Source organism: Aulostomus chinensis, chromosome 14 (genome assembly GCF_037954235.1).
Source record: "Aulostomus chinensis isolate RoL2024-O1b breed Wild chromosome 14, RoL_Achi_v1.0, whole genome shotgun sequence".
Classification (NCBI taxonomy): Eukaryota; Metazoa; Chordata; class Actinopteri; order Syngnathiformes; family Aulostomidae; genus Aulostomus; species Aulostomus chinensis.
Genome location: NC_141333.1, coordinates 23248675 through 23270889, shown reverse-complemented (window position 1 = coordinate 23270889; position 22215 = coordinate 23248675). Strand labels below are relative to the sequence as shown.

The 22215-nt window shown below is 46.0% G+C and overlaps 2 protein-coding genes and 1 long non-coding RNA gene across 9 annotated transcripts in view; 2 read left to right on the top strand and 1 right to left on the bottom strand.

Annotated features, from left to right (window-relative positions):
- The window catches only part of clocka (clock circadian regulator a), a 29742-nt gene extending 18605 nt beyond the window's left edge, over positions 1-11137 (top strand). For 3 of the 7 annotated variants that reach the window (XM_086224656.1, XM_086224654.1, XM_086224655.1), the window contains exons 4-22: positions 5-97; positions 577-606; positions 835-983; positions 1071-1162; positions 1235-1324; positions 1476-1596; positions 1761-1874; positions 1960-2078; positions 3674-3756; positions 4487-4593; positions 4678-4825; positions 5003-5078; positions 5492-5636; positions 5758-5858; positions 5975-6106; positions 6858-7016; positions 7711-8219; positions 9008-9209; positions 10276-11137. In XM_086224656.1, coding sequence (XP_086080782.1) covers positions 78-97; positions 577-606; positions 835-983; positions 1071-1162; positions 1235-1324; positions 1476-1596; positions 1761-1874; positions 1960-2078; positions 3674-3756; positions 4487-4593; positions 4678-4825; positions 5003-5078; positions 5492-5636; positions 5758-5858; positions 5975-6106; positions 6858-7016; positions 7711-8219; positions 9008-9209; positions 10276-10476 — 2598 coding nt within the window. In that variant the 5' untranslated portion in view covers positions 5-77 and the 3' untranslated portion in view covers positions 10477-11137. The remainder of the gene's footprint in view (positions 1-4; positions 98-576; positions 607-834; positions 984-1070; positions 1163-1234; positions 1325-1475; positions 1597-1760; positions 1875-1959; positions 2079-3673; positions 3757-4486; positions 4594-4677; positions 4826-5002; positions 5079-5491; positions 5637-5757; positions 5859-5974; positions 6107-6857; positions 7017-7710; positions 8220-9007; positions 9210-10275) is intronic. The other 4 variants (XM_086224660.1, XM_086224659.1, XM_086224658.1 and 1 more) reach the window with 4 other exon arrangements.
- A 141-nt stretch (positions 11138-11278) lies between these two features.
- LOC147250234 (uncharacterized) lies at positions 11279-14230 on the top strand. Its single transcript, XR_015119209.1, has 3 exons — positions 11279-13074; positions 13650-13738; positions 14093-14230. It is a non-coding gene; the product is annotated as an uncharacterized LOC147250234 (long non-coding RNA).
- A 1185-nt stretch (positions 14231-15415) lies between these two features.
- tmem165 (transmembrane protein 165) lies at positions 15416-20225 on the bottom strand. Its single transcript, XM_086224002.1, has 6 exons — positions 19908-20225; positions 19341-19566; positions 19069-19244; positions 18133-18315; positions 17947-18052; positions 15416-16461 (listed from the first exon to the last, which is right to left on the bottom strand). Exons 1-6 carry the CDS (start codon positions 20058-20060, stop codon positions 16385-16387), a joined length of 921 nt encoding a protein of 306 aa, XP_086080128.1. The 5' UTR covers positions 20061-20225; the 3' UTR covers positions 15416-16384.
- Between the last annotated feature and the right edge of the window lie 1990 nt (positions 20226-22215).

The following is a 22215-nucleotide window of genomic DNA, read 5'->3' as shown; positions in this document are numbered from 1 at the left end:
TCAGAGCTTAATTCACAAATGTCTACCTCACGATTAAAAGACCCCTTTCCAACACTGCAACCCTGAACAGGATCAAAATGACCTCAAGCATTGATCGGTGAGTGGAGACTCAAGAGTTGTTTCAAATTTGCACTGTTATTATTTTTTATTTAGATCCATAGAATAATAGTGGGTATGCCAGTTTTAACGTAGTCGACCAATCCAGGGGCCAGCCGTCGTCTTCGCAGACGAAGTTCTGGCCAGCCGGCTTTAAAATACACCGTTCCTCCTCTTCTTCGTTGGTTTTAGTGGTGGACCAAGAGCCACATCACCCTCCTCGTTGTCAGAGTATATACTGTCACGCTGTTCACTGACGGAAATAAAACCCTATATGTGGTGGACAGCGTTTACATTGTTGCAGCCACCGCGAATGAACGAGTAAGTGGGAGACCCTGAGGGAGCTGACAGGCCACCCGTGGGCAGCGGCCCAGGGGCTCACGCCCTGGCGTAGTCCATCACTTGACTAACTGATTGAGGGTGAAACATAGAATAATACAGATGTATGAACCTGAGAAGTTTTTCTTGTTTCCTCTGCAGGGATGACAGCAGTATCTGTGACGCGAAACGGTAAGGAAGCTTCGGTCAAATCAAACATTCAGTGACGAGCAAACAGGATGTTGTTTTTGTTCGTGTTCACTTCATCTACCTGCTCTGAAGTAGATGCAGCCTGCTTCCTCCCACTAAAAGCTGCTGTCGTCTTGTGAACTTCAACATTTATGGGCGGGAGCCGTAACTGATGTCCAGATGATCTAGTCAGGATGAATTGTTTTACTTCAGTCTGGTCCGACCCCACAGTGTGTCCCGTAACGAGTCGGAGAAGAAACGCAGAGATCAGTTCAATGTCCTCATCAAGGAACTGGGTACCATGTTGCCAGGCAACACACGGAAGATGCAGAAAACGATTATTTTACAGAAGAGCATCGACTTTCTGCACAAACACAAAGGTAAGGAATTCTGGAAAGCGACAGGAAGTGGTGTTCTTGTCTACATAACCTGCAACTGAGGCCGTGTTTTTCTGTCTGCGTTATCAGAAATCGCTGCTCAGTCAGAGTCGACGGAGATCAAGCAGGACTGGAAGCCGCCTTTTCTTAGTAATGAAGAGTTCACTCAGCTGATGTTGGAGGTACGGATCGGTCCGTCTCATCAGATGCATCCTACGTGTCAAATGAATACGTTGCTTATTTTTTGCTTTCAGGCATTAGATGGATTCTTCCTTGCAATTATGACAGATGGGAATATCATATATGCCTCTGAGAGTGTGACATCCCTACTTGAGCACTTACCTGTGAGTGTACTGAACCTATTGATCATCTTCTTATTACTGATTGCTTGTTCTTGATATTGATCTTCTTTAACAGTTCCCATTTGTCACTGTAAGCCCTTGTGAGTTTTAAGAGGGACGCCTGCTCATAGCTTCAGTGCTTCATGTGTTTCAGTCTGATCTGATGAATCAGAACCTGCTGAAATTCCTGCCCATGGGGGAGCACTCAAATGTCTACAAGGCCCTGTCCTCTCATATCAGGGAGGGGGAGACGCTAACGCCTGAATATCTGAAAAGTACGTCTTGCAACCTTTTCACTAGATACCTTTTTAGATACCTTGGCATTTTCTTTTATCCTGTCATTGTATTTTATTCTGTTACGTTCCTTCTTCCCTCAGTGGCAATTATTACAGCGTTGTTGTTGTTGGGTTTTTTAACATTCCAATATTTTTGTTCTCAGCGAAAAATCAGCTGGAGTTCTGTTGCCACATGCTGAGGGGGACGATAGACCCCAAAGAGCCCCCTGTGTACGAGTATGTCAAGTTCATTGGAAACTTCAAGTCCCTGAATAATGGTGAGTTAAGCCAAGTGGTCGTCTGCACCTTGGCTTTATTTTCTGTCTGTAAGGTTTATATTTTTCCTTGTTCCATTTTCACTAGTGCCTAATTGTCCCCAAAACGGTTTTGAAGGGGTGATCCAGCGATCACTTCAGTCTGCCTTTGAAGACAGTGTGTGTCTCATAGCAACCGTGAGACTAGCCACACCTCAGTTTATCAAGGTAGGAGCCACAGGCCTTCCCCGCTGATCTTGTTGACCCATGCACCCCCAACCCAAACCCCCAGGAGGTTAACAAGAAAAGTTTTAATGTGGTCACCCTGTTGCCAGCCAGATCTCCTTTTGTTTTGAAACCCCCCAAAAAAACGCTGTGTCTCTGCCTCCTGCCCACTCTTCCTCTTTATGCTTTGGTACAAAAGTGTGAGTTTCAATCTCATTTTTTTTGCCTCCCTGCCAGCAAAAGCAGTGCTGAGGTCAGAGGCTCATGTTTTTGTTCTGCCCGTCTGCACCAGGAACAGCTTGAGGGAATTTCTTCAAATTTTGCTCAAATGTTCACTGGGACTCAAGATTGAACTGAGAAGATGCTGGGGGTCAAAGGTCACTGTGAAAGGCACACATTGTAGAAGTCTACAACTGCAATGTGAATTTTCTTAGTCTTGATATTGGATATGTGGATTTAAATTTACCAACAATATTAGAACTGAAGCGGCACAGTGGAGCAGTGGTCAGCACTGTGGCCCCCCAGCAAGAAGGTTGTGGGTGGAGCCCCGGCTGCAGCACGGGGTCTTTCTGGGTGAGTCTCCATGTTCTCCCTGTTCCTGCTGGGTTCTCTCTGGTACTCCAGCTTCCTCCACAGTCCAAAGACATCAAGAGGGACCAGGTTAATCCAGACTCTAAATTGACTGTAGGCGTGGCTGGGAGAGCCAATGGTTGTCTGTCTCTATGTGTTGGCCCTGCCATGGACTGGTGACCGGTCCAGGGGGAAGGCTGCTGGGATAGGCTCCACCCCCTCGTGACCCTCAACAGGAATAAGCAGAAGACAATGGATGGATGTTAGAACTGCTGTTGTTGTGAAATGATGACTCTGATATTTCAGTTCTCCTAGAGATCAACACCAAGCCATTTTAGATGTCCTGCCTATCAAGTGATGTATGTGATATGTATTACCTTATTGGCCCGTTGCTCAATCGCATGATCAGCATCACCTGCTGGGAACTAGAGTTTTGAGGGAGCCACTTGTCAAAAGCAGTCACATAACCTCTCAGAAAACCGGCTGGATGTCTGCAGCAGTGTCATGCCTTCCCTGAAGATTCTGAATAGAAATGAACAGTGGCACAGTCGGAGGACAGAGTCCCACACTCTTTTATCTGACCCCGTCTAGCTCTGTTTGTGCTGTGAACTTGTGGATGGAAGACGCGTCAGTTTTAATGAGACTGGAGTGCCTCTTATGGAGCTGGCACAGGGGGGTGGTACCGTAGCGAGCTGCTTGCCTTCTGACGCTGGTCCGTCTCTGCTGTGCTGACTGACAGCGCTGTGTCGAGACGTCTGGCTGCGTCATACTGTTGGTATTGATTTAGTGTTGGAAAAACGTTCTAGAAAGGAAAATTGCCTCAAAAGCAAGTTCCTTTGCCCCTCATTGTCACTCACGATCTGGAAATGGCTGTCAGCATGTTGACAATACAGCTTTATATCAGCATCTATGTAGTTTCCAGTCCAAGACTTGGAGGCACATAAACACATGAAAGTCTGAAGAGTTGCATCAAATGATACAAGCTGAAAAAAGACACGTGTGTAACACTGGATTATTGTCCTCCACAGGAGATGTGCACTGTAGAAGAACCGAATGAGGAGTTCACCTCCAGACATAGTTTAGAGTGGAAGTTTCTCTTCTTGGACCACAGGTACACTTTCTTCTGCTGAAGCACTTTTCAGATGTTTTGTCTTGTGCAAGCAGGAAAGGCACTGCTAACCTTCACAGTGTTTCTGTTCCATCGAGGACCAGTGACTCTGGTAGTAGTTCCCTTGGGTCGCTGAGAAAGATGTCAGTCAAACTGTGCTGTGAACTAAACCACTGCCCCTGACTGTATAAGCAATGGAGAGTTTAGATTTCATCACATCATTTTGTAACTGTGGCAACCGTGCAGCAGTTTCCTGCCTTAAACCAGAAGAGTGCTGTGCTTGTGTCTTAAACTGTGAACTTTAGCAGCTCATCTCTCACAAAGTGAGTGAAACACCAACGATGAAGAAGGAAGAGTCCAGCCCAGCTGTGGGGGTTCAATTCACGGAGGAGAAAAACAAACACAACAAAAGTGTGCGTCTGCCTCAGGACTCATGTCGTGCTTCACCCCTGTTCTATGTTTAGTGAAAATCAGAAAACGCTACTCGTGGACACGTCAATAAAGTAGAAAACAAGTGAAAACATGAATGCATATAACACTCTAAAGGGCCCATTTGGCGATATGAGTACTTTTACTTTGGCTACTTCTGCTGAAAGTGCTTAAGCACTTTATCTAAACTTTAAGGAATATCTGCTGATGTATTTGATCCGAATGTTTTAATTCAAATATTAATTTCAGAAATGTTTCAGAAAAATTCAGAAACAGAAAAAGTGTGCGTCACGTGTTTGTCCAGAGCTCCACCCATCATAGGTTACCTCCCGTTTGAGGTCCTGGGCACATCAGGATATGACTACTACCATGTAGATGACCTGGACACACTGGCCAAATGCCACGAGCACTGTGAGTACCACGGCGTTCACTGTCAGTGAGACGGCGTTGATCAGGAAGTCTGAGGCTGCTCTGCTCCTTCCTCTGCCTCTGCAGTGATGCAGTATGGCAAAGGGAAGTCCTGCTACTACAGATTCCTCACCAAAGGGCAGCAGTGGATTTGGCTTCAGACCCACTACTACATCACCTACCACCAGTGGAACTCCAGACCTGAGTTTATTGTCTGCACACACACGGTTGTAAGGTACGTGGAAGATTTACTCTCTGACATTATTATTATATTCTATATGATGAGATTTAATAACTCAAATGCATCTGGCTGATAAAAGCAAGGCCCTGGAATTTAATTTTTGCAAATGTTACAGTCGTCTTTTTGTCACTCTGATCAGAATCTCGCATCTATTTTATATTTCATTCACAGTTACGATGAAGTCAGGTCACAACAACGCCGAGGACTTGGAATAGAAGACTCACTGCCTGAAATCACAACAGAGAAGGTGAGACTTTAGTCCCACACGAGGAAGTTTCTCTGAATTCAAACAGTATTTCACCCAAAAGGTGTATTGTTTTATATTACGGTGGTCATAAAGCAGAGGTGGAGTGTATCAGAGGGTGTATCTGGCTCCTGGACAGTTTTGCTGCTCTTTGTGGTTGGTGGCTGTGGGCTCCGTTAGCATTATGCTAAATATGCTGGAAACAATATTTTATATATATATATATATATATATATATATATATATATATATATTCTGGAAACAAAGAAGTGGAGTGAAAAATCATCTTTGAGAGTACTTGAAAGGCAGTAAACACTTTTTGGGGAAAGTATTAATTTAATTATTGAAAACCTGAAGTAGTTCTGAGCTCGCACACGTTAACGCCGGCCACAGTCACTGTCTCCTTCATCTCTCAGCAGTCTCAAGAGTTTGGCTCAGAGTCCCAGCTCAACACTTCCAGCCTGAAGGAGGCTCTGGAGCGCTTCAGCCACAGCCGGACACCTTCGGCCTCGTCCCGCAGCTCACGCAAATCCTCCCACACCGTTATGTCCGACCAGGCCTGTCAGTGCCCTGCACAAGCAACTATTCATCATCAAGAAATGTGATATTACAACAGAGCATCTCTGTGAATGACAGCATTCTGTATTAGGTTTCCTTTTGTGTGTCTTGTTTTTCCCCTCAGCATCGCACGTGAAGCTTCAGGGAGACAGAAGTACTCCAGGTCGCCAGTCCGTCTCTGTCGTGGAGATGACATCACAGCGAAGATCCTCCATCAGCAGTCAGGTCGGTGGCGTTAGGCTCACAGACCAACTGTGTTCTGGCTCAGAACGAATTCATTCGGCTGAGGAGATTCAAAGGCCTCTTAACTCATCCTCGTCTTCATCTGATGTGATCATCAGCAGTCTATAAGCTCCCAAACCACGGGACAGAACATGGCTCCATCCTTGGTTTCGCAGCAGCAGCAGCAGCAGCAGCAGCAGCAGCAGCAGCAGCAGCAGCAGCAGCAGCAGCAAGTGCAGACCAGCAGCCAAGTGAGACCTTTATTCACTCAGTCGTTTGGTGGTCCGGTGTGGTGCGTTAGTTGTGCACCCAAGTCCCAGTGAAATGTAATCTAGGCTTACATTCAGTTTCTGAAAAGAACGATACAAGCCAAGTTAAGTCTTCAGCTCCTCCAATGAATAAGGATCGGCTCTTACACGATGCTCCTTGTACTTTCACTTCCGTTTCTATGTAAAGTCCTCACATTTTAAACGTTATTAATTCTCAAATGGAATGGATTAAATACAGCATTTGAACAGTTTATTATATTGCTTGAACCAAAGTGTCTCATTTAAAAGTCCAGAAAAACATGAATATGCAAGAAACACATGAGCATCATGAGAACAAATGCTAACACTATGAAAGTGTTAAATGATGGAATGATGATTTTTTTTTGGAACTGTCCCATAATCCACGTGGGTAAAAATATCTAAAACAGCAGAAAATTAGAAAGCATGATTATACTGCAGATATTTTCAGAAAACAGGATTGAAAGTTGTAGTTGGTCTTGGATGAACCTGAACCTCTGTTTCAGTTCATCCCTCCTGAATTGAAGCCCATCGCCATTCCTCTATGTGCTGTGTCAGACAAATGTTACATTGCTCAAAGAATCGCCAGTTTGGTGAATGCATGTCTTCTGAACAGAAACCAAATTCAAAATCCACATTTTTAGTTGGCGTAAGAAGTGGAAATGTCCACCGAACCATTCAAAAAATTCATTCTTGTGTTGTTATCCCTCGATAGGCTATGGTGCAGTTCTCCAACCAGCTGGAAGCCATGACGCACCTGAAAGAGCAGCTGGAGGAGAGGACCAGGATGATTGAGGCCAACATTCAGCGTCAGCAGGATGAGCTGCGGCAGATCCAGGAGGAGCTGCAGAGGGTGCAGGGACAGAGCCTGCAGGTGAGGCTGCAGGGACAGAGCCTGCAGGTGAGGCTGCAGGGACAGAGGCTGCAGGTGAGGCTGCAGGGACTGAGCCTGCAGGTGAGGCTGCAGGGACTGAGCCTGCAGGTGAGGCTGCAGGGACAGAGGCTGCAGGTGAGGCTGCAGGGACAGAGGCTGCAGGTGAGGCTGCAGGGACAGAGCCTGCAGGTGAGGCTGCAGGGACTGAGCCTGCAGGTGAGGCTGCAGGGACTGAGCCTGCAGGTGAGGCTGCAGGGACAGAGGCTGCAGGTGAGGCTGCAGGGACAGAGGCTGCAGGTGAGGCTGCAGGGACTGAGCCTGCAGGTGAGGCTGCAGGGACAGAGGCTGCAGTTGAGGCTGCAGGGACAGAGGCTGCAGGTGAGGCTGCAGGGACTGAGCCTGCAGGTGAGGCTGCAGGGACTGAGCCTGCAGGTGAGGCTGCAGGGACAGAGGCTGCAGGTGAGGCTGCAGGGACAGAGCCTGCAGGTGAGGCTGCAGGGACTGAGCCTGCAGGTGAGGCTGCAGGGACTGAGCCTGCAGGTGAGGCTGCAGGGACAGAGGCTGCAGGTGAGGCTGCAGGGACTGAGCCTGCAGGTGAGGCTGCAGGTGCTGCACACACAGGACACAAAATACATCAGATCTTTTGGGCCTTTATTTTTAGGTGGCCTCACTTTTTGCTTGTCATATGTTTCAGATGTTTGTGCAGAAAGGAGGCGCCGGACTGAATCTGAGCTCGGTGCAGATGGCCCTGGGGAGCACTGTGCAGCAGGGAGGGGCGCTATGCATGCAGGGCCAGGTTGTCACTGCAGGGCCTCTACAGGGCAGCATACAGCAACAACATGCAGTCCAGCCCCAGCAGAACCCGGCAGCGCTTTCACAGGTCCGACAAACCGAGCCTATGCTCTCGGATGATCAGTACACTCGTTCTGTGCAGCCGCTCACTGACACACTTCATTCATGGCTTCTGTCGCCCTCACTTGAGATGCTGTCAAGTACTCTGGATCTGTGTGCTCCATCTCAGCACTTGTCTCTCGCTCTGCAGCCTCAACAAAATCCACTGCCGGCCTCTCTCTACAACACAATGATGATCCCCCAACAGAACCCCACAAATGTGGTCCAGATCGCCACCAGCTTGGCCCAGAATTCAAGCTCCAACACTCCTGCCGTGGCAACATTTGCACAGGACCGTGCGACCCAGATCAGGTTTGTGAAGCACAAAATATTTCAGTCGTTCACAGGCAGCGACTCTGCTGTGGGAGGGTGAATTTTGTCCCCCGTTGTGAACTTTGAAATTACATCAAGGGGAATGATGAATTATACCAATTAATAATGCTTTGAATATACAGATGGACTTATGATTATCATATTAAGATGCATTTATTACCTTTTTTGGTTGCTCTTCAGGTTTACTAGCCAACTGATTACAAATGCAATGCAGCACATAGTCAGGAAAATGAATTAATACAATATAGACAAGAGACTGAACCCTTGAGAAAACTGTATTAACAACAGGATTGGGAACAGAATATAAAACCAGGTGTAACAAAAACTCTGATCCTGTTTATCGTCATTTATAGAATTGGTTAAACTGGCCTCGGGGAGACACGAGGGAGCCGTCACAGAAGCCAAGAACATTTACTCTCATTCTCAATGTGATAACTGCTAAATTTGTTAACTCCCTGGAAACAGGCTCTTTCTTATTATCTGTACTGTACACGTTGTGCTATTTCTTATTGCATTTATTGTGATGTACTGTGTGTGAGGCAGTACTGCACATCTGTGGACAATGAAGTCTGGAATTGAATTGAGTTTTTTGGGTCAAAAGAACTGTGTAACCTCAAAAAGCACATCTCTATTTTGACTCAGTGGGATTTTATTTGATTCCTAAAATGCAATTCTACTCCCCCCCCCAAGGAAACGCCAATGAAGCGCTCCTGACCTCGTTATGAAGCGCTTCATTTCAACCTGCCTGGCCTCTCTGTCCCTGACAGGTTTCCTGCTCCTCAGCTGCTTACCAAGCTAGTGACGGGGCAGATGGCATGTGGGGCCGTCATGGTCCCCACTACTATGTTTATGGGACAAGTGGTGACCGCGTTCGCTCCCCAGCAGGGCCAGACCCAGACCATCAGCATCTCCCAGCAGCCACCGCAGCAGCAGCAGCAGCAGCAGCAGCAGCAGCAGCAGCAGCAGCAGGTACAGACCCAGGGAAACGTCTGCCTGAGTACATGGAGCCGTTAGTGTGACAGTCAATGATTTCAGTCTGGTTTAATTTCTGAAAATGAGAATTCCACCTGGTAAAATGGAGGTTATGATGTCACTCTCTCCCTACTGAACGACAAATACACAGCAATCAACATCTGCTGCCAGCAGTGGAACCACAGAGTGCAGCAACAAGTCTTTATGGAAACGAGCCCCATTTTGAATGCAGTGTGTTGTTAGTGAACTGCCTTTTATGATTGAAATTGTCTTATGAAATGTGAAAATGATGAATTAACAGGTTCATAATTGAGTCAAGATCAAAATCTTGCCTCGCGAAGCTTTAAGGGACACGTTAACCTTTAGAGGACATGCGTTTATTTTATCATCCTCCTCCTGAGGTCCAGGCAAGGAGACGATCCACTTCTGCTCTGTGCTGCGTTAGCTGACTGCTAGTTAGCTTGGCTCAACCAGTGGTAGTGGATGGGTAGGTTAGCACACCTCCGTCATGCTCCCTCTGCTGGTGGAAACTGTTGGTTCTCCTCTGTAAATACAAGGTCATGTGGATCAGGTTCAGGAACTCAGTTTATCCAGACAAGAATCGCTCTCACCTCTTCCCCCTGTCTGTTTCCAGTTTTTGAGTTTCCTGAAAAATGCTACACAATTCGGATGTGTTTTTATTAATATGATCATCCTGCAAAGTCGACCTCGATTAGTTGGGGCAGCCGCTCTTCTAGTTGTCAACCGAAGATTTTGTTGGCTGAAGTTGAGGCTTTTGAGGTGCTGTCATATCATTGTACCCAATCAGGAAACTGGTTCCGCCCATGTGTCTGAATCTAGAATCACAATATCTTGAAATTTTAAATACCTAATTGTTTTTAATGACTTTTGACATAGGTATGCTAACCTACCCATCCCCTACCATTCATTGTGCTAAGCTAACGAACAGTCAGCGGGTCTATAGAGGATGGAAGGGTATCAAACCTCCTGTCTGGCTCGGGGAGAATGGACACGAAGCAGAGTTGAGATCCAGCTGTTTTCACTTTTTCACTTGACCCTCAAGGCTCAACGGCTACTTCATGGAAACCAGTCCACCCAGCTGATCCTGCAGGCGGCATTCCCTTTGCAGCAGCAGGGCTCCTTCCCTTCCACAAACCAACAGCAGCAACACCAGAAACAGCAGCAGCAGCAGCAGCAGCAGCAGCAGCAAACCCCCCACAGGGCTGACAGTTTGCCTGATAGGTCGGCCACACAGCCCCAGTAGCTGGCTGGGATGAGGCTGAGGAGCGACCGGACAGGTAAGCCTGGCTTCCCTCTCCAGGAGGGCCTGAACGCTCAGTGCTGCAGAGAAGCCACGACTGTCAGCTGGAAGCCTTCTCAGAGAAGACCAAGCTTCATTCCTGCAAGGACAGCCCCTCACACCCTGAGTGTGTGTGTGTGTGCGCGTGTGTGTGTGTGCGTGTGTGTGTGTGCGCGTGTGTGTGTGTGTGTGTGTGTGTAAGCTCTTGTCCACAGCTCACAGGATGACTTTATCCACAGCTCTCCTGTAACTGCAGTGGAGCACGCTTCAAGGACGTGTAGCAGAACAGCCAACAGCTTGTTTTGGATGTTTTCTCCTGTTATTGTTTTTCATGTGAAAATAATTATGGGTCAGAAAATATTTTTAAGACTGTGGTGCAGATTGAACTTTTATTGTACAGAACATCATGTGTAATATATTCTGTAAATATATTGAAAAAGAAATGACTAATATTTTATATAATGCATGAAATGAAATTGGTAGTCTGTTATTTGCAGCTTTGAATATGGGTTTTTTTTCTAGTGTTTTACGAAAAAAAGATCTTAACAGGCTCAGCGGCTTGTCAGATGTACGGAGTGTTTGTGTTTCCTGAGTTACAGTACAATGCCTGTGTGCTACTCCATCTACAAACATATTCTTTTATTTATATTTATATTTATATATATTTATATATATATATATATATATATATATATATATATATATATATATATATATATATATATATATATATATATAAATATAAAAAATCTCAGTATGTAGTCAGAACATCACCCTGCCTGCAGAATCAGAGACTCCTCAAACTTCAGAAGACACTGAGGAGGTTGGCGTCCCTGCAGGCAGACCCTCCTCCATATTTGCCATCTGATCTAATTCTCTGCCAGATGGTAACAAGCTGACATCTTAGCTCCTTCCTCATCAGGGTGATCCGCTCATCGTACGGCCTCCGCTCTGGTGGAGCAAGTCAGTCTGGGTGTTACGTCACCATCTGTCCTCCAGTGAGGCGTGCATCTGTTGCATCATGGGAAACTCCTCTGCAAGTAACACTTTAAACATGTAGCAGAGGTTACTACTCTTCATGAAGCTGTTTTAGGGTTTCACAGGCCTTGTTTTACACTCTGTCTCTCTCTCTCTCTCACTCACACACACACACACACACACACTCCTGCTGTAAACATGACCATTCCATCCCTCACCCAGAGTTCTGTCTATCTTCTTCCTTTTAGAAACATGTCACTCTCCTCTGAAAACTATCCTCAAGAGTTCATTGTAAGCAGCAGGAGTTGCCATGGCGCTCAGCCATCAGCTCCACCACCATAGCTCTGACCCTCCTTTGCTGCTTTGCTGTATTAGACGCACACAAACAGTCTTCGTGGCCCATCGCACCGGACTGCCACTGATTTCACACTACGATGCTTCAGCGTAGCTTTGAGGTTAAGGCCTTCCCTGATGACACGTGTAACAGATGATGTCATTGGAAGACCAGAAGGAATCTGCAAATCCTTCATCCTCTTCACAATAGCAACTAACTATCATGGCCATGATCTTCTTTCGGATTCAGCTTGGACTTTGTTTGATGTGCTACAAGGCAGTGACCACGTTTCATCAGCGGCAGCATCTCGGTCATCGTCGGTTGAGCAGTAACGAGCTGTTGGGGCTTTTAGTCGCCTCCTCCCGCCTTTACAGCGTGCTTTTGCAACACATATCAGTTCTTTAAAAATGGCCGACAGTTTGGTGTGAAGCCTCGACCCAGGAGGATGGACCTGTGCCGCGTCCGCTTCCATATCATTGCCAAAACCAAATCCATTGTTCTTCAGTCGAAATTCTTTAGGATTGCTAAAATGAATCCGGCCATAGTTTATTATGCTGCAGTTACACACACGCACACTCGCATACACACACTCTGAAGGTCACAGTGCATAAAGTTGAACGTTGTGTAGTTCTCTTTTACACAATAGAAGCTCTGAATGTCGTTTGTGTTCTCTTCGACTTTCACTTCACGTGTTTTTTTGGCGCCGGAGATTTCCGGCTGCCCTTCACCTGACAAGCAAATACATGTCACACATGGTGATGTCACACCAGGTGTTCACGCCACGCTGGTGATGAAGAGTGCCACCGAAGTGGGCGTGGCCAAACCTGTCGGGTAATGGGTCTTGGACATTTTTGTTACGACTTTTCAATTTGTCAATAAATGATTTACTAATGCCTCATTCATTAATTCTGCTTGTGTTCGTAACTGCAAAGTTGCTAAGCAACACGCTCGTATCAGCGAACCGCCAGCGTTCGGGTCTGCGCAGAGGTGACGTCACGGTTCATACGCTGGGTGTTGGTGTTTGTTCTGTCCACTGCTGTGAGCTCCAGGGCTTCAGATGCCACCGTCATCCCACCAACACTTCCCAACATCAAATATTCCGTTTAGAGAGAAATAAATAAATAACAGGATCGAATATTGAGCCGGGAATCCGATTTTTTTTAATTTAAAGATGAAGCATCGTCGACCAACGTCGTGGCGGACTGATGGCCTGACTGGTCTCAACACCTCTGAGTGAAACCGTCAATAACGTGAGTCGTTCCTCAACGCTTCACCACGACCACCGTCAATAAAACGGTCGATTTAACACTCGTGCAAATGCACGGCGATGGCAAGTGTCAGCTGAGCCTGGAATTCCTTCCAGAACGTGAGATAATTTACTCCTGCTGGTCAAAACCTGGAGGATTCTGTTGTTTCACGCCCTAAAACTCTGGACCTCTAAACACTTCACAACCCACTCCTCTCAAGCGTCATGAACAAGGATGATCCTGACACCTTTCAGGTCCATAAAAGCCTTCTTTCAGATTCATACTCAAATAAAAGTTCATAACTGTTCATCTTGATTGTGATTCAGTGGAAGTCCCAGCTGGGTGGAACAGACCTGGGGACGAGGGTTGCAAAATTCAGGGAATTTTCAAAGTTGGAAACTTTGCATGGGAATTAACGGGAATAAATCTGAAATTTGAAAAATTGAAGGTTGGCCCTTAACAAGGAACTTAAATGTAGTTGGGGAAAATATAGTGTAGCATAATCTTGGCTAAAACAAACAGATTTATGAAGGTACACTTGAATATCTCTGCTACTCCTCAAACACTGCTGACTGCAGGGCTCTTGAGGCCACGCCCCCTACATGCACTGATGATTTCTTGAACCCTGGAGGCCACACTTTGGAGCCCGCGGACTACATGAAGTCAAGTGAGTTTTGATAACATGATGGGGTAAATACATTTGATCTATAATGGTATGAACGTGTACTTTTCAAATATTAAATAAAAATGTATTCAAAGCTAGCTAGCTGGTAAGTTAGGTGCTCAATGTTAGTTAGCACTGACCATTTAAGAGGCCAGCTTGTTACGGTGGTCGCTACCTCAAATGTAATGCTCTTTCTTCGGACTCCTGCAAGACTTTTTCTGCAACCGTACAAGAATTTATACATCAATCGTCAAATATTTTTTTCATATTTTCATTCCAGTTGTGTCGCGAACTACATTTCTGTTCATGCCATTGCATTTGTGTTTTTACAAGCTTTTTTCTTATTTTGTTCTCCAGAAAAATGCCATCTGATGTGTGGAGGCATTTCACACAATCTCGTGTTGAAGGAAAGTCTTTGTGCTGGTGTAAATATTGTGGAAGGACATACGTGAAGAATGCTGAGGGAACAGACACGTTCTACATTTTGAATGGGACTTTTTTGAGGGGGGGGGGTCATTCTACTTTTTGAGTGGGTGGGGGAGTAATATTTTACTCAACATTCATGTTTTTGTTGTTCGGTAAAAGAATTGATATTTCATACAAGAATTAAAACTTGACAAAGTTCTACTCATCTGTTGAAACGTCATGTTTTTCTAATTGTATCATTTTGCATGGATGTCTGCTTATGACAAAACAAAATGTTTACATTTATGTTGGAATGTGATACAATTTTGTTTAAATCAACCCCAATTTCCAGTTCATTCCGATAAATTCCCAATAATTCCCACAAATCACTATAATTCCCATGGAAGGTTTCCAATTTGGAATATTTCCAAAATTCCCCATCTTAACTTCCCATGGAAAGTTTCCTGATATTTACCAGAAATTTTCCGCCCCTTTGCAACCCTACCGGGGACACGAACCAAGACGCCGCCTCCATGTATGACTGGTGGTCGTTAATGGAGCCTGATGGAGTCCCCATCCTCTCCGAACTTGATGTTTGCATTTTGATGCTGAATTTGCGTGCATTTTTCATCAAAACGCTGCCAAGCTCCAGGTCCACAGGCTGTGAATCCCCGGTCTGATGTGATTGGCCAGCTGCTCCGTGTGGTCACACGCCGCTATGACATCATAACCTCCAGCAGCAGCCCGGGCCTTGGAAACGCCCTGCTGGGTGGAGCGTGGCTTCGGTTCTAAAGAAGCCCCTTGTGATGTGTTAGAGGGCGAGGGCACCCCCACCCCCCATCACGTTAGAAAGTGCATTAGAGACCCGCGGATCCACAAACAGGCACTGAAAACGGGGTTTCCATGATGCGGCACCTTTAAACCTCTGCTCATTGAGCTGCAGTGAGGATCCGTTCAGCCGGACTTCAGCCCCTCTACCGCCACCTGCTGTTCTACACGCAAACACCACCTTAAGGTTTCCTGCGTGCTGACCTCCGAGGAAGCTTCAAATATCAGATTGTTGGCATGGAGTGAAACCTGCAGATGAAAGTGCACTCAGTCTACCATCAGTCCGGCGTTTGCAACGTCAGAGACGCTGCAGCCAAACCATTGGTCAGTGATCACATGACCTTTTCACTAAAAACATCAACTTTCTTTGCTGTTCTGTGGCATTTTGTTTGTCCGTCTGCAGATTCCTCCTGCTGTCGCGTTAATGATGCGGTTAGAAATCAGACGGCACATGAAACATTTTTATTGAACATTTTGATTTATAGGCATTTCAATCGCTCCTCGTGACAAACAGCTCAGGTGTATTTCACAGCCTGTCAAATATTGACAATGCAGCTTCGACTTAAAAAAATATTTCCACTCCTTGTTACATGTAACCACTCCCACCCTTTGCGTCTACAGTACGTACGCTGGACAATAAAGGAACTCAAGCTAAATAAATAGGTCTGACATAAAAAGGTGAGGTGTTGCTTCAGCTCCACCCTAAAGGAGTGACTGTCGTAGTTCCGTGTGGTTCCTGTTCACGTTTGTTGCAGATTCAGGGCCTCTCCCTCTCAGAAAAAAACAAATAAAAAAAACAAAAAAACCCGCACGCTCCAATGTATCAATGCAACAGGGAAAACTCAGGGAAATATTTGGATTACATCTCTTCTTAAAGTAAAAGTTCAACTCATATAAGATCACCAAAACATAGTCATGTGCTCTGTGTTTGTAGTTTCAATACACTGAAGGAAAAAAGGTGTAACTGTACCACTGACCGCAGCCCATCGGTGAGCAAATGGACGACTGCCTTCACTGCTGACGACAGTGGGCTCACCATTCCACATTTAAAAGCAACAAAAAGGCATTTTAAAGGGTCTTCGAGCCTCTGCTCCACTACGGTTCTCTCAGGTGATCCCGAGCCTCTCAAAGACCAACGGAAACAGCCAAACACTACACCTCCCAGCAGCTTTTGACCTTGGGCAGTAGTTAAACACGCTTGGGTATTCCTCCCCCTCCCCCTCCCCCTGACACTGAGTTAGTCGTAGTCGTCGTAGTGGAACAGAGGCTTTCTTAGAATGGAGAACAGGGATTTATGCTCTCCGTTTACTCACTTACATTTTGACGCCTAGAGAATCAAAACTACAATCTCTCTACAGCAACTAAACCACATTTTAAACATATGTACAAGGTGAACTTGAAAAGTCTTTCATCCAATTAAAATCCAGCTTCTGGCTTGATGAAGAGGGCGGAGAGTGCAAACGCCAGGAAAACAATCCCTCCGATGATTGTAACTACAGTGGCAAAATGAAAAAAACAACAGAAAACAGCGGATGAGTTCATGCTGTTGACTAAGACAAACAACGACATGGTTGGCTGGGCAAGAGCGACCCCAGCTGGTACAAGTGGGAAATACAGGACACTGATGAGTCCACAACCATTGGAACATGATTTAACATGGCAGGCTGTAGAGCCTGTCCTCACCCACCAACACCTGGACCTTTGTCTTTGTGTCTGGTGTGGCGGCCCCAGGCCAGGGTCCTGTGTAGTGTTCTGTGTTTGTGTCCCTGCAGGTCTGAAGCAGCCAGGTCAGTAGGTCTAACTGGGAGCACCTGGCCAGCGTTCCCAGTTAGACCTACTTAACCCCGCCTTCCCAGACGCCCACCTGCTCTGCTGTCTCCCTTTCGCACTCAGCCAGCGTTCTTCCACACCTCATATGGTGGATTATTTACTTTGATAAACGCTGATTTGCTGCTACACCTCCTCCTTTGTTTGGCCTGGAGCCAAACAACTCCACGGATACCAACGCCTTCCAGCACACACCTGATCTCACTCGTCGGTGTGTGGGCCTGAACAAGGCTGGCACTGCAGAAGTTACCATGCTGCTTTCTACTGGACAAGAGAAGCCCAAAGATGGAACTCTGGCACTTTCTTGTCAGCAACTTTCCCTTTTTCCAGGGTGGTGACCACCTTTGTCAAACACGTCACACCAGCAAAAAAGCAGAGGCAACTCCTGGTCTTCTCGCAGCGGCAGCGGGATCAGTCGGCTTTGATTAGCTGGATTACCTGAGTTTAAAGGGAAACTTCACCCCACGTGATTTGGCTTTCAAGTACTCTCAAATAGATGTTTGAGCTCACATCAGTGCTTTTTTCTCCTACATCACGACTTTGTCACTTCAGAATACAAAAAGATTCAGCCACGTGGATTTAGCTCGTGGCTAACGGTGTCTGATGGCTAACAATGACACATCTGTTTACAAACTCAAACAGAATTCTCTACAATCCAAGAGTTCCTCGTCCAGCTGTACGCTCGGCCATGAACAAACACTCGGACTTGAGCTACAAAAACAAACCGTCCCACTTCAGTGGAACAGTGAACGAGTGAGACGGTTCAGCTGAAGGCACCGGCTGGGTTGCTGTCAGCCAGCGTCCAACCGAAGGAGCCGAAGAACCGAAGGTTTGACTTCCATGTGACTGTGGATTGGTGAGCATAGGACCGGAGCAACGCCGCAGCTGGAAGACGCGCTTGACAGTTTGTAAACAGACTTTTCTGGGTGGTTTATCTGCTGTTTGCAGCTCGTGGCCATGGGAGCACCGTTAGCTTTGAGCTAAAATGAGTTTCTTGCTCTTCCTGCATTCTAGAGACTCCAAGTGCAGGAGGGAGGGGGACACATCTGATGAGCTCAAGACACAAACATAATTCAGCCACAACCGAGACGCATCAAACCCTGAACAGTGACCTCTGACCTCTCTGGACACGAGACATGGCAACGTCTTACCTGTTCTAACAGATATTTTCTGGGCGATCATTCTTCCTCCGATCACAGCCAGGCCTGTACACAAGCAGTGTCCGAGTGTCCCGCCCACAGCCACTCCAAATGGATCCTGGGTATTCATGAAAGGGTGCATAAAGCTTCCCGAAAATGTATACCTTTGGTACATTAGCATCGGATTAAAATACAAACCTCCCGGGCTGCTAGAATAATGGTGGTCAGCTGGGAGCGGTCCCCCCACTCTGCGAGGAAGGTGAGGGTCAGGGCTTGGATGAAGATGGGCGAGATGAGGTTGTTCCACTTCCTCTGAGGTAAGGCAGTCCCTGATCCAGCCTCCACATCTGGAGTCCCATTGGCCAGTTTGGAGCGCTGGAGCTGCCAACACAGTCAGGCGGTTTTGTGACTTGTAAAAGTGTGTTGCACTTCTTAAAGTAATGATGGCGTTTGAGAGAGATGTGGCCACAGTCAGCAGCAGGAGTCCCCAGATGACAAAACACATTTCTGGCTGCTGCGGGCTCCCCTGGAGGTGACAGAAACCTCCAAGCTGCCACACCACCAAGCGATCACAACATCTTCAACAACACAAATATTAAAAAACACAATCTTCTGATGTAACAACACTATTTTATAACTCTTCCTGGTAATTATTGAAGGGAAATATGATGAAAAACTGACTGTTTTCAGTCCCAGTGCCTCTACATTTGGGTCTCTGATGTGCCCAGTATCACACAAACCGAAATAAAAAGCCAGGCCTGCATCTTTCCACATTTTACAATGAAGGTGTTTTAGTTTCAGGAAATAATGGAGGTCAAACTCAGGTTATGGTGAGTGACGCCACTCGCAGTCATGTGATCTGTAGAGCTGCAACTGGGAACTTGTTGACCACAAATACATGCCGATATTAATAAATACACCAGGGAACCGAAATATTAAGCTGGCAAATGGCAATATGGTGCCTGTAATACATGAGTCAACTGGGTAGTAAAGACCAACATGGCGCTTTGGGTCAGAAGGACATGGAGGGATGTTGTAAATCCCATTAGCCAGGTTGGCACAGCGGTGCAGTGGTTGGCACCGTGGCCGCACAGCGGGGAGGTGTGGGGCTCAAACTTGTGCATGGAACTGTACCTCTTCATCCTTCTTCTTGATCTCTGCCTGCACCTCCTCCAGCTCCTCCTGGCCCTCATCAGGACTCATTTTCAGCCCCTCTCTCAGCATGCGTATGCCGAAGATGGCAAACAGAGCGGTGGACACATAGTATGTGTAGACTCTGGGGATGATGGTGGTGGCGTAGCCGAACAGCACTGTGGGGGAGCACAATGGCTGCTTAATTACTTCCAAGAAGGAGGAATCACGAATCTTATAAATACACATAGAAACAACAGGGACACACTACTAACCAGAGAGGCAGGTCATGAGCCCCAGAGCCAGCATGGCGCCTGCCAGCACAGTGAGGCGGTTGTATCGCATGGCCATGATGGCTGCGATGAAGAAGGTCTTGTCTCCCAACTCAGACACGATGATGACAGAGATGGAGGCCACAAAGGCGTGGATGAAGCCCAGGTTTGCTTTGCTGGAATCATCTTCAGAAACGACTGGTCCTACGGGATGAGGACTAGTGGCTTTCTGTAAAGAACATCAACACACTGACATCCGGAGAGACAAGTGGGAAGCCAACTCGAGCGTCTGTCCTGCTCAGCTCAATCGGAGTAAAGGAGCACAGATGACGTTTGGCAGTCCGCCCCAGCAAATAAACATGATCTAATCTAACCTTTCTCCCTAACAATGTTTTAGCCAGCGTTAATCAAAGATGAGTGATTAACTTTAGCTACCAACACCCGACAACAGCAACACAATGAGCGTTTAGCATGTAGCAGCTAGCTCGGAGGCAGCGGCACCGCTCGCGTCAAAATAGCTCCTGAATGAGAACGAGAAAGTGTTTAAAAGACAAAAAAGTGAGTTCGTACCTCTTGTGGGGGCTGCTCCTGAGCAGGTTTCTGTTCCTCTGGAATCGCAGAAACTCCGACCGACAACAACAACACAGCGGCGGCGAGCGGAAAAACGACCCTCATTCCGGTTCTAGCTGCCCGTCCATCCCCGCCGCCGAGCGTGAGAGGCATCGTTGCTTTCTAAACACCCAGCGAGGACCGCGTTCACTTCACTAACGCGAATCACTTAATATCACCGGCAACACGAGCGCCTAACTTCATACTAGCAACCTCTACAAATTGAGGAAGAAGTCCTCGCTGACACACGTCACGAACGGCCTGTCTTCTTCGTTTCTTTAAATGGACAGTTGGCAACCAGCTTCAAGACGCGTTACCGCCACCTACTGGTGGATTGCGTCCAAACGTTGGTACAGAGAAGCGTTTTTTTTCCTGCTGAATTCAGGTCCTTCGCTCCGACAGGGAGTTCTGCACAGTTTCTGGAGTGTTCACATGAACTTACTGCTTTCTTACATATTTAATGAAATGTGATATTTAGTCCAGCGTGCTCTTCTGTGGGGATACTGTCCATCATTTGTCTTCTAACCCAACACGCTTTTAAATTTCAGAGGGATGTTTTCCTGTGGTGTTTTTGTCACAGTATCTTTACCATTCTACCAATACATTTTCTCCTAATGACTGATTTTTTCTGAGCCCAACTTAAAAACAATGATCAATCAGCAAAATTCTAAGAACAGAATCCAAGAGTCAGCAGGGGAATGAGCAGGAGCCCTCAGGAAGGCGAGCCGAGTGTTGAAGCAGAGGCGGTTGACCTCTGACATGAGGGACCGCTCAGGGGATCGAACCCTGTGGCATGCAGCGGGGAGGAGTGTCAGGAGCTGGATTTAGTTCAGCAGGGTGCAGGCTATAATGTTCAAATGTTCTTTGTCACATATCAAGGATAAAAAGAGCAATACTTTTTTTAAAAATTCTACTCCATCAAGTAAAACCTTGTGTATGGTGCTTGACTTTTATTTTTATTTTCCAATAATTTAATTTACTGAGTTCCCACGTGCTTCATATTCCATCCCAGCTGTTGCTGACAATGATGCTACTTCATCAAGCTGTGGGCATCGTGATGAAACAGGTCATCCCTCTCTATCCACCTGCTCTGGTCTAGGGGGGCAATTATTCCCTCTGTAAAACTGCTTCTCCTGCCCTGCGTAGCTCAGATTGGAGACACACATGAACTCCTGCTTCCCACAGTGTGCAGTGCTTTCAGGACAAGTGTGTGGGGCGCCAGATGTGAAAACTCAGATACAATTTTACTAGCTGGTATATTTTCAACATTTAGCTCACTTTCCTCACATTTGAGACAGAAATTCATGTAAAACAACATGATATATGTTATATATATATACATATATATATATATATATATATATATATATATATATATGTATGTATTGGATATATGTATTTGTCAAAAATATGATCATGTGAGGGCGGCATGGTGGAGCAGTGGTCCTCACTGTGGCCCCCCAGCAAGAAGGTTGTGGGTGGAGCACCGGCTGCAGCACAGGGTCTCTCTTGGTGGAGTCTGCATGTTCTCCCTGTTCCTGCTGGGTTCTCTCTGGTACTCTGCACAGTAAACAATTGTCCCGTAAATTAACAGTAAAATACTGGCAGCAGTGGTTCCAGTATTTTTTACTGTTATATACTTTACAGTAAATTACTGTAATAATACCAACAGCAATGTACTGTAATTAATGTGCTGAATTACAGTGCATTACCATTTTTTCTTGATTTTTACAGTAGACTACTGGCAGCAGGGTTTCCAGTATATTACTGTTTTTATACAGTTTGCTTACTGTAAGCTTAATTTACAGTTTATTACTGTTGTATATTAAAACACCGTAAATTGCTGGATTTACAGTGTTAGCCACAATATTTCTTTTTATATCACCAACAAAACATCGCCATAATTGCAAAGAAAATACAATTAAGTCATGTTGGTAAAAACAGCACGACTATAAGTCAGTTAATTTAAATGCAGCGGTAAAAAAAAAAATCTATGGAAAAGAAGAGACTTGAAAATATCTTACCAGCAACATTTATTAAACCCAGCATTTATGTCAAAGATTTGTTAACATTTTAAAACTTATGAAAACATCAAAAGTCAGAGGGTCAGAGACCTCTAAGAACAGAACATAGTCATCATAAACAACATTTTTCTGCAGTGCTAAATACCCACATTTAAGCAGAAGAAAGGTGAAAATGCCTATGAAATCCCACTCGAAGTCCATTATTTTTTCAGGAGAATGGAAACATGGCAGTTGACCTGGTGGAC

Coding starts and splice junctions, on each gene's coding strand:
- tmem165 (XM_086224002.1), bottom strand. CDS start 20,060: ATGCCTCTCACGCTCGGCGGCGGGGATGGACGGGCAGCTAGAACCGGA. Junction 19,567..19,907: donor AGGAGCAGCCCCCACAAGAG/GTACGAACTCAC, acceptor TGTTCTTTACAG/AAAGCCACTAGTCCTCATCC. Junction 16,462..17,946: donor GAAAATATCTGTTAGAACAG/GTAAGACGTTGC, acceptor TTGCCACTGTAG/TTACAATCATCGGAGGGATT.